A 15,794-nucleotide genomic window follows, 5' to 3' on the forward strand; every position below is an offset into this window, starting at 1 on the left:
TAAACCTTGACCCGTGACCTACAGAGCAGGGGAATAGAAAGGACTTTGTTTGCATGAAGTGTCTTTGTATTATGCACAAAATATATTTGCTGCACAATAGAGCATCCAGGCTCATCCAGCCTCATCCAGCCTCATCCAGCCTCATCCAGCCTCATCCAGCCTCATCCAGGCTCATCCAGCCTCATCCAGCCTCATCCAGCCTCATCCAGCCTCATCCAGCCTGCAAAACATGATGCAAACTATGATGCAAAACCACAAAGTAGAGCAAATCTATTTAAGGGGTCAAATCGTCCCCTCTGATGTTATTGTATTGGATTCTCCGGTCTCAGTAGACTCTGTTTAATCCTGGCTGCAGCATTAACAGAACATTTATTAAAGGGCTGAACTTAAACGGTCTGTTCAGCCAAACGTTAAAATGTTCACCTGTTTTCTCACCTTCCTCTGAGGCTACTGCCACGTTTTTAAACGAAAAGGAAGTTATGATTTCACCCACGACACAAAAACTAATGAAACTTGGTGAAACGATGTGTTATAGGTGAGGAAAGAACCCAAACATTGTGAGAAAGGGCTTTTAAAAAACATATTTTCACAATTTCCCAGTTCATAAGTCATCGATCTCGATGAAACATTTGGTGCAAATCCAAATAAAACAACAGATTTAAATGTTGTTTAAACTCCTTTTAGGTTTGTGCTCTACTGAGTTTACAATCGTGATTAGTATCTGAGTAGTTGAAGTTTGCAGCTTAATCAGACAAATCTGAACATTAAAATTCAAATGGTTTTTGTGTATTTTGAGCAGTGTGTGTGTGTGTGTGTGTGTGTGTGTGTGTGTTATAACTCAACTTTACTACACTGAGCAGGCAAATAATACAAGAAATCTGCTACATTTAAAGGACTGATAATAATTTAAAATTAATTCAATCAAAATAACTGTATCTGTCAAATAAAATATGCCACTAAATGTATAAAGTAGCATTAAATAATGCAAATAAATGTCAAGGACATCACTTGACTATATGTACTTAGTTCATCCCACCACTGATAATCCATATATTATAAGTCTTTCTTCTCCTCGGCTCCTCCCCCTGAGTCACGTGATGACCTGTTGTTCTTCCTGTTTCACACTCAGGAGAATGACCAACAGCCTCAGCTGCTTCAGTTTACACGTTATATATAATATATATTTATAATATAGACAGTTGTTTGTAACTCTCTCGACATGAGACTCTTTCTGGGTCTCGCTGTGCTGCTGGTGTGGAGCGCGGATCCGCTGGCGGCGGCCCCGACTGGGAGCAGCTACCTGCCGGGTACAGGTGAGAGGAAGCCCCGGTGAATCCTCCGTGAAGCCGTCACTTTGCTGCTGTTAACCTCCAGGTTTAAATGCTCAGTGTGAATTAATACACGTGATTTATCTGCTTCACCATCTTCACTCAACGCCGATGAACCGTGTAAAGATCCACATCCTCTCGCATCTAGAGCAGGAAGGCAGATGTCGCACGAGCCGAATTTGCCCAAAGACATTTTGGATTTATACTCACTGATAAATGTTTCTGTTGAATGTGCATTTTGTTTGTGGATGATCCAAAACATTTTACCTTGGTAGAATTTAAACTGGAGTTTGGTTATTACGTGTTGGCCACATTTAATGGGGCTAATGGTGGTGTTATGGATTTTAATAACTTTATAATATTAATAGCTGTATTTATAAAGCACATTTTGCACAGTTGTTACAAATAAAAACAAGAAAACAAAACATGAAAGTCACTCAAAAAGGTTTTGAGTGATGATGAGCAACATTTTAAAATATATTCTAAAACACACAAGCAGCCTATGAAGGGAAGCTAATATTTATAAAAGTTTTTAGTGTTTTGTAATAACTTAGCTACAAAAAAAGACTCATAATAAAGTTAGAATAAGTCTTACCATCCTGTAGATCTTCTGTGGAGGTTAATATCGTCTTTTTGGCAATGCACTTGTATTTTTAAATGAAATGCTCTTTATAATATCCTATTAGCCTCAAAGAAATATTAGATTTTAATTTTTTTTTTTATATCTCACCTTCGTCTCTGTCTTATTTTTCTCCGAACCTTTTCCCCGTGGCTCCAGGCAGGTTCTGGCACATCACCGACCTCCACCTGGACCCCACCTACCACCTGGCCCCAGATCCATCCAAGGTCTGCTTCTCCTCCAAAGGAGCCCCAGCCACCAACGCCGGCCTGTTCGGAGACTTCCTGTGTGACTCGCCCTACCGGCTCATCCAGTCGGCCTTCGCTCACATGGCACCGCTCACGCAGCAGCAGGACTTCATCATATGGACCGGGTCAGTGCACTGATAAGGGAGGGGTGGATGTTATGCACCAATGACAGAGTGCAACAGTAATATATAAACAAATAAAAAAGGACATAGACGTTCCTGACACCTGGTAGTTTCTATAGAAGTCTATGAGAAAATGACTCTACTTCTCACTTTATAACGTCAGTAAACATTAAGGAGTTTATGTCTCAGTCTCTAGTTTCAAGTCTTCTTCAAAGAGCTGATGTTCATTTAGTAAATTATGATCAATTTAGAGTCAAATAGGCCCAAAGCACCGGATGTATTGGGGGGTGGATACCACAGTGTGGGGGGGCAGGTAGGTGTGCAGTGTCCCCGAGCTCTCGGTCAGGCTCCACCCCCTGCTCCTCCAAATGTGGTTACTTTCCAAGATGGCGCTGGACAAAACGCCAAACTCAAGGTTCTAAAATGACATGGTGGGTTGCCAAGTTGCGATATCTTCATCTCGGGTGGACACGGCTTCACCTCAGTTCACATCCACTTGTATTTTTGCGCCGAAACTGTCTCACTTCCTCAAAAGGAAAGTGCAGTATGAGGTGTTGATGTGTTTCGATGAAGTTCCCGGTTTCGATTGTCATCAGGGTCACTCCCATGTGTGTATGTGCTTTCACGTGTGCCAGAAAGAGGAGGTGTCACTTCCTCTGGTTATAGTTGTACCTCACTGACTGTGAACACTCACAGTGTTGCTTTACATCATCATGCTGTCTGTGGTTTCTGAGTGAGCAGGCAATGGAGCTCATTTACCTCCGCCAAGCTTTCATCTATAGAATGGGGGGAGACTGGGATCGTATCGCCAACTTTCTGGTTAGTCGACAACCCGCTCTACCTCCTGAGCCACAGCTGCTTGCAGTCAGAGTTTGATCTTAACTGATTGACTGTGCACGTTAGTGAGTAAAGCCCCACGGAGGACTGAGGCACTGAGCTTTGAAAGATGAGCAGGCGTTATCCACTTGTCATGAAGCTTAAAGAACGCTCTGCATTCTCTGAGTGTGTAAACCACTGTTCACTGTAATAATGACACAGAACAAACTGTTAGCGTAGCCACAGGCTCGCTATTAATCTGCAGCTAATCAGCTAAGCCTGGAATTCACAGTCTTATTAAGAATCGGCTCCAGAGACGGCCTCAACACTTGAAGCTGGAAAAGACTCGCTGGGCTGGAGGATTAAGTTACTGGGCTTTATTCTATTGTTACTGGGCTTTGTTGCATGAGTGTGTCTTTTCAAGGGAATTCCATTGTACAGTGGAATTCTTGTTATTTCTGCAATATTGTACAGTTCCTGAAAAAAATCAGATGAGGCAACCATGTTTGGAGAAAACGTCCTCAACTTTGATTCAGAGGGAATTGTAATATTAGGAAATCTTTTTGGGGGGAACAATTGATTTCTACATGTAGGAAAAACCAGAAGAGTGAAAACTAAGATACTCCCTGTGACTTTGGAAAACGTATCACATGACTGTCATAAGATCGGATCCTGACGAATCAGCCAAGGCTACGTTGTGAATGATAATTATATTGGGGCTCATCTTCAATTCTTCCTCCAAATAAGTTTGTCGATTGTAGGAAAGACGCTGATGAAAACATAACCTCCTTGCTGGAAGTTATAAAATCAGGAAAACCTAGAAAACAATGAAACCTGTTCACATGTAAATGGGAATTCCCTCTGAGACTGAAGGCATTAAAACAAACTTGTACTATTCATACCCTAATGCTACTGGATGTGATCCACCTTCTCCCTCACAGAGACAGTCCACCTCACGTCCCTGCAGGCGAGCTCTCCACCGACATGGTGATCCAGGTCATCGGTAACATGACCCAGACCATCAGGCTGCACTTCCCCAACCTGACGGTCTACCCTGCCCTGGGGAACCACGACTACTGGCCACAGGTAACTTTGTGTCGCAGGACGCAGCAGAATCTCAAACTTTGCTCAGAGAACAAGGATGTTTGGACTTTTTGGTTCAACGCGTCTGTCAAACTAGCTTTACTTCTTTGAGAGTCCCGTACGTGCGTTTACTCTAACTGGGTTCATGCACTCTCCCGCTCCACGACTTTGTTACATCGGCTTCCTGTCTGCACATTTGAAGAAAACACGATGAGACATTCATGGAGCTGCTCAAGTAACCACAACGAGCACAAGATTCAAGAGCCATTCAAGAGCGAGAAGTTATTTCATTATAACCTTCACGTTTATTGTAACATGTTGCAGCGTAGCATGCTGCAACAAAACAATTAGTGTTGTTTGTTTTTTAGTCTTTACATTTTTGTTGTCAGGACCAGATGCCGACCGTCACTAACGCCATTTACGAAGCTGCTGCCCAGCTGTGGAAGCCCTGGCTGCAGACTGAAGCTCTGCTCACACTCTCACAGGGTAACATGTCAGGACAGCAGCCCGCAGACACTTTGGTTTACTGAACCCCCTCAACTGAGTCTTTGGTCTGTCTCTGTCTCCACGCCCTCCCTCTCTCCAGTGGCAGCACCCGGAGAAATCTCGCCGTGTCATTGTGCTGTCAAAACACCCATAAGGTTTTTACCGTCCTCACGGGCTGCCACACTTTGTCATAGCTTTGGGCTCAATGTGTGCGTGATGGGTGTGACGCTCTCAGCAGGCAGGATGAACGCAGTCTTTATCTGTGGATTCTCACAATATTCCATCAATCATTGGGCACATTAGTGAGGATATGAAAGTCTGTATCCTTGATTATTAATTTTCATCTAAACTAAGCCTTTGTTGTACATATCATGTAGCCCCGAGATTTGTTTTTGTGATCCTCTTCAAACTGAGCTTATGCATCAGCAACTGTGAGAGTTGTTAATTGGTCAAATTATTCCAGTTTAAGCCTCTCAGACCTATGATATTATGATATTATGATATTATGATAATGATAATAATCACTTGGATTTTCTGTGCAAACCCCCGAGATATTCAGTCTACAGTGATAGAGTGATGACAAGCTGGAACCACAGAGTGATTGGTTGTTATCTAATAAGATACATCCACAGCATCTTATGGTGACACTCACATAAGCACCAGGATTCATTCTATGCTTTGTTCTTGTTCCTGCAGGTGGTTTCTACTCTCAGCTGGCGAAGCCTGGTTTGCGGGTGGTCAGTCTCAACACTATTCTTTACTACGGACCTAATAAAGTCGCAAGTAACATGACGGACCCTGCGGGACAGTTCGAGTGGCTGGAGAAAACCTTAGAGAAAGCTGCTCAGAGTCAGGAGAAGGTCGTGACGCCTTCTGTCTTTATATCTTGTATGACTATCAAAGGAATCACATCCTGGTTCATTGGACATGGTTTTAACTAAAGCAATTTTTTCCACAGAGGAATCAAAAAGTTAAAAACTCTATATGTACAAACCTTATGGGTAAAAAGCTGTTTGAAGTCATTGTCAGTGTCTGTGATCCTTGTATTTGTGCGTGTAGAGCAGGGATTTAAACGTGGCCCTCTTCCTGTTCAGGTGTACGTTATAGCCCATGTACCAGTGGGGTACCTGCCCTTTGCCCGAAACATCACTGCTGTACGAGAGAGCCACAATGAGAGGCTGGTTTCCATCTTCAGGAAGTACAGTTATGTCATCGCAGGTCATTTCTATGGCCACACCCACCGTGACAGCATCATGGTGCTGTTGGACCAAACAGGTAACGTGCAATTTTGTACGATGTTTTATATCGAAATGTACAAATATGTAACTCACAGGTTTGTCCTTTGTTCTGCAGGTAAACCACTGAATTCTCTTTTCGTGTCACCGGCTATGACACCGATCAAAAGCATCTTGGAGCCGTACTCTAACAACCCAGCTTTCCGCATGTACTTGTACAACATCAAGGACTACGCTCTGTTGGTAAGAAACTCTCCTTGACATCGCAAATAACACACGTCTTACTTAAAACACAGTTGATAACATTCGGCCTTGATAACATTGTTGCACTGTCTCATAGCTTGTGGTAAGTCTACCTTGGATGGTTGAAATATTACAGCTGATAATCCAAATCTGTATTTCGAACATGAATGGGATGTTTTGATGACAGCAGGAAGTTTCCGTTTGCTGGTAAAAAGTTGGGTGAATAAACGTTCAGAGAGGTGTGCAGCAAACAGGAAAGTGCCCGTTCATCCCAGCGACTCCTCCAATGTGAACATGTAACACAATGGTTTGTCAAAATGGAGCAAAGTAGAAAGTACAGATATTTACAGATATATGTCGTGGAGAAAGAGTGCAAAGAACCACATAAGAAATGTACTTAAGTACAGTAACAGAGTAAATGTACTCTGTTCCATCCCGGTGACACTAGAAATGTCTTTTTATCCCCCGATCAAAGCCAGGAGAGAAAGTCCCTCCTGATGATTAATCACGGTGTCAGTCACTAAACAAAAACGGTTTCTGTTTCAAAAAGACTCAAAGACTCTTACTCCCCCCTCCCTCCCTCCCTCCCGCTCCCTCCCCCTCTCCGTGCCTTTCTCTCTGTGAAGGATATCTGGCAGTACTATTTGAATCTGACGGAAGCCAATGAGAAACAAAGCCCTGACTGGAGGCTTGAATATATCATGACTGAAGCGTTTGGACTGACTGACCTGCAGCCACAGAGCCTGCTGCAGCTGGGCCTGAGCTTCAGGCTGCCGCAGACCAAGGCCTTCGACGAGTACTTCAGGAACTTCATGGTGAGCTACGACAGCCGGATCACCTGTAAGGGCGAGTGTAAGGTCAGACAGGTGTGTGCTGTGCTCTACCTGGACCAGCCGGCCTACTCCAAATGTGTCGGTGAGGGAGATTGGTGACGTCAAGCTGGATGGAGGTGATGGACTCTGAAGGGATTTTTCTCAGGTGTCAAATATAAGAACATGATTTATTTTTTTAATGATGTTTTCTAATGACTGTTGTTTGCTGCTCTCCACTGAAATAAAGTTTTCTAGATTTCCTCCCAGCGTTTGATCCATCAGGTGATTTTTGGTTGATCCACTGTAAAAATATATACTTATCTCTTTGTCTAAAAAGTCTGGAAATCCATGTCTGTGTGTACGTGTCTGGCATCGCTCGAGAAGCAGCAGCAGGGGTGAATGTAGATTAATTCAAAAGATACTTTAGGGATTTGTCTTGAGTCACATTTATATATATATATATATATATATATATATATATATATATATATATATATATATATATATATATATATATATACCTTTGTGGGGTTGGGATTCTCAGGGTTGTAAGAATTGGTAACGTAAAAACCAGTGTGGGCTTGTTTGTCTCTGCTGGAGAAGCAACTGGGACAAACCTCATTTGACCCTCTCACTTCAGATTCAACCCCCTCACACCACCGCTGCCCCCCCCCCCCCCCCCCCCCATCTTATTCTTCTCCCTTCCAAACTTTCTAGAAACCTCGCTCTCGTTTCTCAGCCAACATCTCAAGCATTCCCCCCCCCCACACCCCTCCGCCCGGACTCTATTGTCCCCTCACTCCCAGCTCAGTGTTAGACTGCATCCACTCAGATCCCCAAAACTCAGGCTGCAACAGAAACAAACCAAATAACAGCCGTATCTGTGTTTTGGCACAAGTGGCACAAACTAAGGTGCCGCAAAATAAATCTTACATGGCTGATAAGATTTTTTTAAAAGCAAGAAATCCATGTTTCAATTAAATAATTTCTTATTTCTCATCTTCACTGTATCGGTTGTGAATTAGAGTTTGTTTATGTCTTCAAACCTTAAAGTCTTTTAAATATGGAGGGAGGAATTACAAAAATAATACCAGAGACAGTTGGGCTTAATGATAGAAGTGAGGTTGTTGAGGGGGGGTGCAGCACCTCCTACTGGTGAGGGACAGCAACTGCAAGGCAAAACTTTTTTTATTCAATTTTCTACGGTAACATTATGGAGGAGTTACAGTTACACAGACCTTAGATCAACCAAATTTAAAAAAATGATATTTGCTTTCACTTACGAAAATTAAGTGTATTTTCTGTGGAGACTATTTTATGCAAAAAATATAACGTAGATGACATGAAAGGGTTGTGTTATTTTTATGTTGAGTTAAATGTGTTTTTTTTTATTCCCAGAAGCCCTAAAGCTGATTGTTTGATTTTCTAAAACTGGTATAAAACGTTGTCGGCCTTTCAAATGAATGGGAATAATTATTAGTTATAGAAAAAAACTATAGAAAGTTCATTTAGATCCTTGAAGTGTGTGTGTGTGTGTGTGTGTGTGTGTGTGTGTGTGTGTGTGTGTGTGTGTGTGTGTGTGTGTGTGTGTGTGTGTGTGTGTGTGTGTGTGTGTGTGTGTGTGTGTGTGTGTGTGTGTGTGTGTGTGTGTGTGTGTTTCTTCTCATGTACCCTCACTGCACATTATTATTCCCGACCAACCTCGGCTCAGCGCCGGACACAACGTAACCGTGGAGACGGAGTTGGTGGTGAGCATGGCGAGGGAGAGGACTTGATCGCCACGGTAACGGCAGCACAGCTCCCAGTCCTCTGAATCCGTCTCTGTGCTCACTGTTATTTAACCTCTGAGCTGCCAGACAGCAAACAACGTTCCACTGGGTTTTTGAGTTGGTCTCAGATGGAATGAGAACATACAGACGTCTGCTGGGTTTTAGGCTCTAAAGACTTTCAGGATTAATGCCACCAATAGTTTATTATCGTCTCAAAGTGCATTTAACAGAGAAAATGATCACAGTCCGTCTTTATAATGTCACCAGTTCACCAAAAGCACCAGTTCTCAATTTCTCCAGGCACTTGGAGCATCCATCGTTCCAACGTCTCAGGGAACTTGGCCACGGTTCTCAGTCAGTGTCCTCGTGTGATCCGGGGGTGACTCCATCATTGTCTAGAATAAAAATAGAAGTCAGAGAGGAAGCCGTGCATGATATTTGAGAGGCTACTTTTGAAGAACAGTGCAAAGTTATCCTTGTGTGTCTCAGGAACACCCTGAGGGAATTTTATTCAAATGTAGTACAAATATTCACTTAGATTCAGTGAGGCCATGATTAGAGTGTCATGGTCGAAGATCAAAGCCTCAAGAGAACACGTTCAAATTTGTTCCAAATGTTCATTTAGACACTTAAACGTCAAAGGTCAAGGTCACAAGGCCTCACAAAACATATTCTTGGCCTCTTTCATATGACATCTCAAGTCTACCTCTAGCTGGTTTGGCCGATCGCTGCATTGTACGTCTTCCTAAATGACCGTCTGACAGGCCGGCGCTCTGTTTGGCTGACTGACCCACATGCTCTGGTTTGCATATACATTTGTGCTTTTGTTCCAGTCGGCCGGCTGTCTGTCTGCTCACTGGTGGAGCCTTTCAACCAGTTAATCTGAGGATTACTGTCAGGACAGTATAGCCATCCAACCACCCTCTCCTGGGGAGCAGGAATCTGTGTGTGTGTGGTTCAGATCACCATTACCCTTCAGGCCTCCACTTCACCACATCCCTTCATTTTCAAACAGAGTCCGTCTCTTCGGTTTTAAAAACTCGTCTCCGTTGAAGAGCAGGTTTGAACTTCAGCTCCTGACTGATGGTATCAGGAAGTCACTGTTCGGACGAGGCTGTTATGTGAATAAACTCTAACTCTAAAGATCTGAGGACGATTTTCCACGTAGCTCACCAGGACCTCTCATAGACCTTTGCTAATGAGATGGAGACACATCTAAAGACGGCCCAGTGGTTTACAGCTCAAACCATTTACACGTCGATGGTAAACCGAGCTCAACTTTATGTTTTCATCTGCGTTTGATTTTTGTTGCTTTTTTAAAATCAGGATTACGCAAAAACTACTGGAAGGATTATTATGAAACTTGATGAAAGGTGATGTGGGTCAGGGAGGAACTCATTTCTCACTCTCTTAAACATTGAGAGACCGGATATTTCTTTGACATTTTTGTGAACTCCCAAAGAAATAATACAGAGATAAGGATGAAAAGTCAGGCACTTTGTTGGAAGCTGATGTCTATGAGAGTGTGTGATTTGGTGCAGCTTGATTCAATTTGAGTGGGATCATTAAACCACCAAGATTCATGATAATCTGTTGATTAGTTTTTGTGTAATCCTGCAGACTAACACACACAGAATGGCAGCGCAGCTCCACCAACAGGCTCCTGAGATCAAACAACTGTCCTGTTTTCATTGCAGTGTTTTATTCCTTGATGAACCTGCAGAAACAGTAAGAAATGTGTGTTTTCAGTTCACGAGAGTTCACGAGAATCCGCCAAATATTCAAATAAGTTCTGACCTCAACTTTTTTTAATCTAACAGCAGTTTTCTTCTTTTTGTCCTGTTGCCCTGCTCTTTTTTTTTCGGAGGGGGGTGGGGGGGGAATGGATGCTGGTCCAACTTGGCACAGCCACCATCAGAGAATGATGTAATCGGCTCTGTGGAGTCTGATTGGCTGTTGAGGATCTGCCTATGGTCGGCCCATAGAAAGGAGCGATTTGGGCGACAAGAGGTTTAGAGCAAAGTCCAATCTGAGACTGGACCCCCTCTAGTGTACATACACTACACACACACACACACACACACACACACACACACACACACACACACACACACACCGTCCCCATCACTGATGAAGGAGCCCATTCATGGCCACTGACAAATTACAACTGAAGCATGAGAGTAAAGAGACCCCCCCGACCCTCTGTCTCTGTCTCCATTATAAACTGTGTGAGACTTGGGTGTGAGAGAATATCACAGTATGAAAGGAGCTTTATGTCAAAATGCTCTGCACAACACACAGTCAAATTAAATATGTTTAATAAGGCATTTAACTTAAAGTTTCACTGAAAATAATAGTGATTCATTTTTACCTCCACCAAAGAGGATGTTTGTTTTTGAGATATCAAAAAAACTGTTGGACGGATTTCCACGAAACTTGGTTGAAAGATGTGGTATTAGTGGGAAAGAACCAGTGGAATAAAACCATTACATTTTGGCCAAATCCAGGGACTTTTTTTTATCACTTTCTTCAACAATGTGAGATTTTTACCAATTTCCCAGAGAGTAATTCCTTCATGGATCTCGATAAAAGAGATCAGACATATATCGTGACTTCATTCAAATCTGGCAGATCTTAGTATAACGCCAAGTCAGGAACAAATGGTGTTAATCACTTAGAGTCCAGACAGGCTGTGTTTTACACTGAGGGATTAGACAAGGTCCAGAAGGAGAAGGTAACCTGCGGTCAGAGCTGAGCATGAAGGTCGTTGGTGTCGCCATCACGGCAACAAACCTCCAGACCCACGAGAGAAACATTAAGGCCACTGAAACACATCAATATGAAATAATGTGACCATCACCTCCAACAAGGAGGTTCTGTTTTCATCTGTGTCTTTGTCTGTTAGTTTGCAGCATTACACAAAAACTACTGGACGGTTTAAATGAAACTTAGAATGAGGACATGGTTTGAGTCTATCGACTTTCACTTTCTTTAACATTGAGAAATATTTAATGTTTTTCAACATTTTCCTTGATTTCTCAGAGAAGGATTCATGGATCTTCATGGAAAAATCAGCAGATCCAAATAAAAAAACCAGGATCCAGTGAATTTAATTGTTTCACGAGGAGACTTGTCAGAGGTTTGAATTCTACTGAGTGACGTTTTGGTTTATGTCTAAAATGTATTACTCAAGTTGGACTTTTGAAAAAACATCCAAGACAACAGGTCTTCTACATTCACTATAAAACGTGTACGTGAGATGTTTTTGCCGATAGTAGAATGTCAGTGCTCCGTCACTGTCGAACAGTAAAACATACACACATGCAGAGATTATATTTAGTACACAAAGTCTATAACTTTGAATAATCTACAGGTTTAGACTCAAAACACAACAAAACGCCACAGAAACCTGAAGAGGGAAACATTGATGATGCACTTCACAACCATCTGTGGAGCTAGAGAGCTACAGTGTGTGTGTGTGTGTGTGTGAGTGTGAGTGTGTGTTTTGTTGGTATGAACGAGCTGGAAGGAGGCCAGCTATTGACATCCCATGCAGCTGCACAGTCGAGTCTCCACGCCCAATTAAAATTTCACCCAGTAACACGAGTCGCACATTTCCCACTGGAGTAAAGCTATTGTGCGAGAACACAAAGCTGCGATTGTGCCCGTGATGAATTTGTGAATGGGCACAAAAGATGGCGACCAAATCGAAAAAACGGCGTCTCATTATGGAATCGTTGTGGAATTCGTCTGCGTGCGTGACAACGTGATGAAACAATGACGGAGAAGTGGAATATCAAGGTTTACGATTATTTTCTGGCTTGGTCGTCATCAGGACGTTCACATGCCGTGTCAGAGGATCTCAGGTCCCGATCAACAACCTGCAAACACGGGAAACCAATCTGGACCGTGGGAATATTAGTTTGACTTAGTTATCTTTACTTAATGTCCATTGTCCAGCTTTTTCTGGAGCTTTCAATCGTTTCTCATCTTATTCTTAAGTTTTGAACAAAGTTATTACCTCTGCCAAAGAGTTTGACGTTTTCATCAACGTATGTCTGTTTGTGAACAGGAGTACGCAAAATCTACACAACAGATTCCCACAAAACTTGCTGAAGGGATGTGGTGTGGGTCAGGGAAGAACTCATTAAATTTTGGTTTGGATCCACCAATTTCTCAGGGAATAATTCATGGATCTTGATGACAGAAATCTGGCATGTTTAGAGGACTAATATCTAGTTCTCTGAGCTGTTTTCACAATTTTTCCAATTCCTCACCTCTGTCACGACATTCAAGACAGAGAAAGGAAACATAATTGAAAACAAAATGAAAAACTATTAATAAAATGGACCCTCACACAGAGAACGCGTATCGCCCCATCTCCCCATGTTGTATAAAGTGAAAAGGAATCTGCCCCTTTATCCAGATCTGCTCCAGAAGTGAACGGGCTCTTCTTTGGGTTCATTCTCCATCCCTGCACGAAATAACAAGGAAATCGGTTTGGTAGTTGTTTGAGTAACCCTGCATCAAACAAACAGGGAAACCTCTAGAAGGTTCAAACCTCCACCAGGGCCCAACAGTCTCCTTAGGAAACCACATTTAAATTCATTAGATTCACACTCATAAATATTCAGTCACCTAAACACGCCTGACGTTTCTCATCAAGATCCATGAATTATTCTCCGGAAAATCTAAGATAATGTAAAAAAACGCCCAATCTCACAATATTAAAGACAGTAAAGGGATTCTTGGATGGTTGTGTCTCTTCTTATCGTATTCAAACTTGTATTCGATTGGATAAGGTTAGAATAAAGTCACCGTGTTCACCCTGAAAACAGCCAACTACCTTCAGAACTACGACCGGGTTTCACCAGACACAACATTTCTGTGACCAAACCTCCTGCAAATCTTTTTAATCCTCATTCTGCAGACATGCAACACACTGTAATTCTCTGAGGGGGAACCTGAGAGGTTAAGCTGACTGTTAACTCGTAATCTCTCTGCAATCCATCCCCTCCATCGCTCCATCCCTCCGTCTGTCCTTCCATCCTCCCCTCCGTCTCCACCCCGCAGCCCCCCCCCCTCCTCCTGGCTGTTTGCAGGGTCAGTGGGTTTGCCCTGACACGGTCTGTACAGGAGGAGAGGGGTGGCGGGGCGTGGCATGTGGACCAGTGTCTTTGATCGCCACGGGGGGGCTACAACCCTTTTTATTCCACCTGATCAGCACCGCACTGACCTTGTGGTCCGACCCCCACTGGATACAACTGAGTGTGGGGCTCAGTGGAGGTGTACGGGGAAACCAGTAACCCTGTCTGTATTATTATACAGTATAAAAACTCCCAGTGTTTTACAAGCTGTTTTAAAGTACGGTACATAATTCTGATTTAGGATAAACATCTTCTGATCCAGCACCAATGTTCAGCAGAAAACTGTTTAAGATGTTAAAGACAAATTATTAAGTCATTAAATTATTAAACACTACATTTTTAAACTGTGAAACATCATATCTCTCTATCTCTCTCTCTCTCTCTCTATCTCTCTCTCTCTATCTATCTATCTATCTATCTATCTATCTCTCTCTCTCTCTCTCTCTCTCTCTCTCTCTCTCTCTCTCTATCTGCACTTTGGTTTATTAACTGTATAAATGCTGCCATCTGCTGTTCTGCCATTTTACAACAAAATGTGATTTTAGTCTCATTCTTACATTGAACACGTGACATTTTCTATTTATTTTTATTCTATTTATATGTATTTATTATTTCACTTAAACTTTATAGTAATTTGGCTCCTGTGTAACACCATAAATCACAGTTTATATATAACTGTGTAATTATTTAATTACTTTTTAATTATGTAATTCCAGCCACATATGTAAAACAAACAAACAGATAAAAGACAATAGAAACAAATATGCAGGTGTAAAAGACAAGTGGAATAATCATAAAGTGCAATAAAGTGTGTTCTCATACTTATAGACTCCAGTTGCACTTACCACAGACTGACAGCAGAGGGAGCCACGGTGCCTCCGTGTTCAGTTGTGACAGTTCCTGGATCAGTCTGTGTTTAATCATCTGTTTCATTCAAACCTTCAGTCAAAACTCCAGAAACACAAAACACGTGTAATTCACAACAACTCAAACCAGTGATGTTTCACTTCCTACATCCGCAAATAAGATTAATCTGGATTTTATACAAAAAAAAACTCACAGCTTCTCTCGTAAATCGTCACTTTTCACCTGCTGCCTTTTGGTAAATGAGCAGGATGAAAAAATGTAATAACTGACCGAGAAATGAATTGTTACCAAACAACCAGAATGTCAGTAGAGTTCACACCTCTGCCACAAAGGCCCCTTGATGTGGCCCCAACTAAAGGGATGTGAACCTAAAGTGGCCCATGTGGTAAATGGTGAATTTGGACCAAATAGCACAAAACAAACTCGGGCGCATTAGGTTGACTGTCGGTATTGTTATGGTTTACTTGAGGCCCAGATTTGGAACCAGGAGCGGATCACCAGGTGATGTGGGCCAAATCTGGGCCTCAATCATTTTGCTCTGTGGGAATGTTCTTGTCCAGAACGGGCCTTAAAAGTCAATAAGTCGACGCCAACAATGTTCGGACACAGTAGTTTGGGATAAAAGCGTCGTGCAGCTGCAGCCTCAGCGCCACCTGCACAATCGTCGCTGTAACTTGTGAAAACCAGTCGTCGGTTGTGAATCTCCAGCTCGGCCCTCGGAGGCCGAAGCCAAGTCGAGGAGGCTCTTCAGGAAACGCAATGCATGCTCACACTCCATTTAATGGATTCACTCCTTCAGAGGCCCATCAGAGCTGAGGGCAATTATTATCACCCCCCCCCCCCCCCCCCGTCTCCCCTGGGACCCTGTCACCCTCTCTCCTCCACCCCCCCCCCCCCCCCCCCCCTTGCTAAATTCAGGCCGTGGCCTTTTCCCCACCCCCCCCTACCACCACATTGTCCTGCTCTTTATCCACTGTCCAGTCGACAGAGGGTTCACACGCTGCAGGAGGATGATGCTT

The 15,794-nt window shown here is 42.8% G+C and overlaps 1 protein-coding gene across 1 annotated transcript; it reads left to right on the plus strand.

The window, feature by feature from the left end:
• The first annotated feature begins 1,103 nt into the window (after window positions 1-1,103).
• On the plus strand, window positions 1,104-7,253 carry smpdl3a (sphingomyelin phosphodiesterase acid like 3A). Its single transcript, XM_034579851.1, has 8 exons — window positions 1,104-1,313; window positions 2,107-2,320; window positions 4,075-4,219; window positions 4,606-4,702; window positions 5,399-5,562; window positions 5,797-5,977; window positions 6,056-6,180; window positions 6,807-7,253. Exons 1-8 carry the CDS (start codon window positions 1,220-1,222, stop codon window positions 7,110-7,112), a joined length of 1,326 nt encoding a protein of 441 aa, XP_034435742.1. The 5' UTR covers window positions 1,104-1,219; the 3' UTR covers window positions 7,113-7,253.
• Window positions 7,254-15,794: the final 8,541 nt, after the last annotated feature.

This window comes from Hippoglossus hippoglossus, chromosome 24 (genome assembly GCF_009819705.1).
Source record: "Hippoglossus hippoglossus isolate fHipHip1 chromosome 24, fHipHip1.pri, whole genome shotgun sequence".
NCBI lineage: Eukaryota > Metazoa > Chordata > Actinopteri > Pleuronectiformes > Pleuronectidae > Hippoglossus > Hippoglossus hippoglossus.

Bases quoted from the DNA above. Each gene is read 5' to 3' on its own strand.
- smpdl3a (XM_034579851.1), top strand. From the start codon at position 1,220: ATGAGACTCTTTCTGGGTCTCGCTGTGCTGCTGGTGTGGAGCGCGGAT. The intron at 2,321-4,074 runs GTCAGTGCACTG...TCTCCCTCACAG, and splicing joins GACTTCATCATATGGACCGG to AGACAGTCCACCTCACGTCC. The intron at 5,978-6,055 runs GTAACGTGCAAT...TTTGTTCTGCAG, and splicing joins GGTGCTGTTGGACCAAACAG to GTAAACCACTGAATTCTCTT.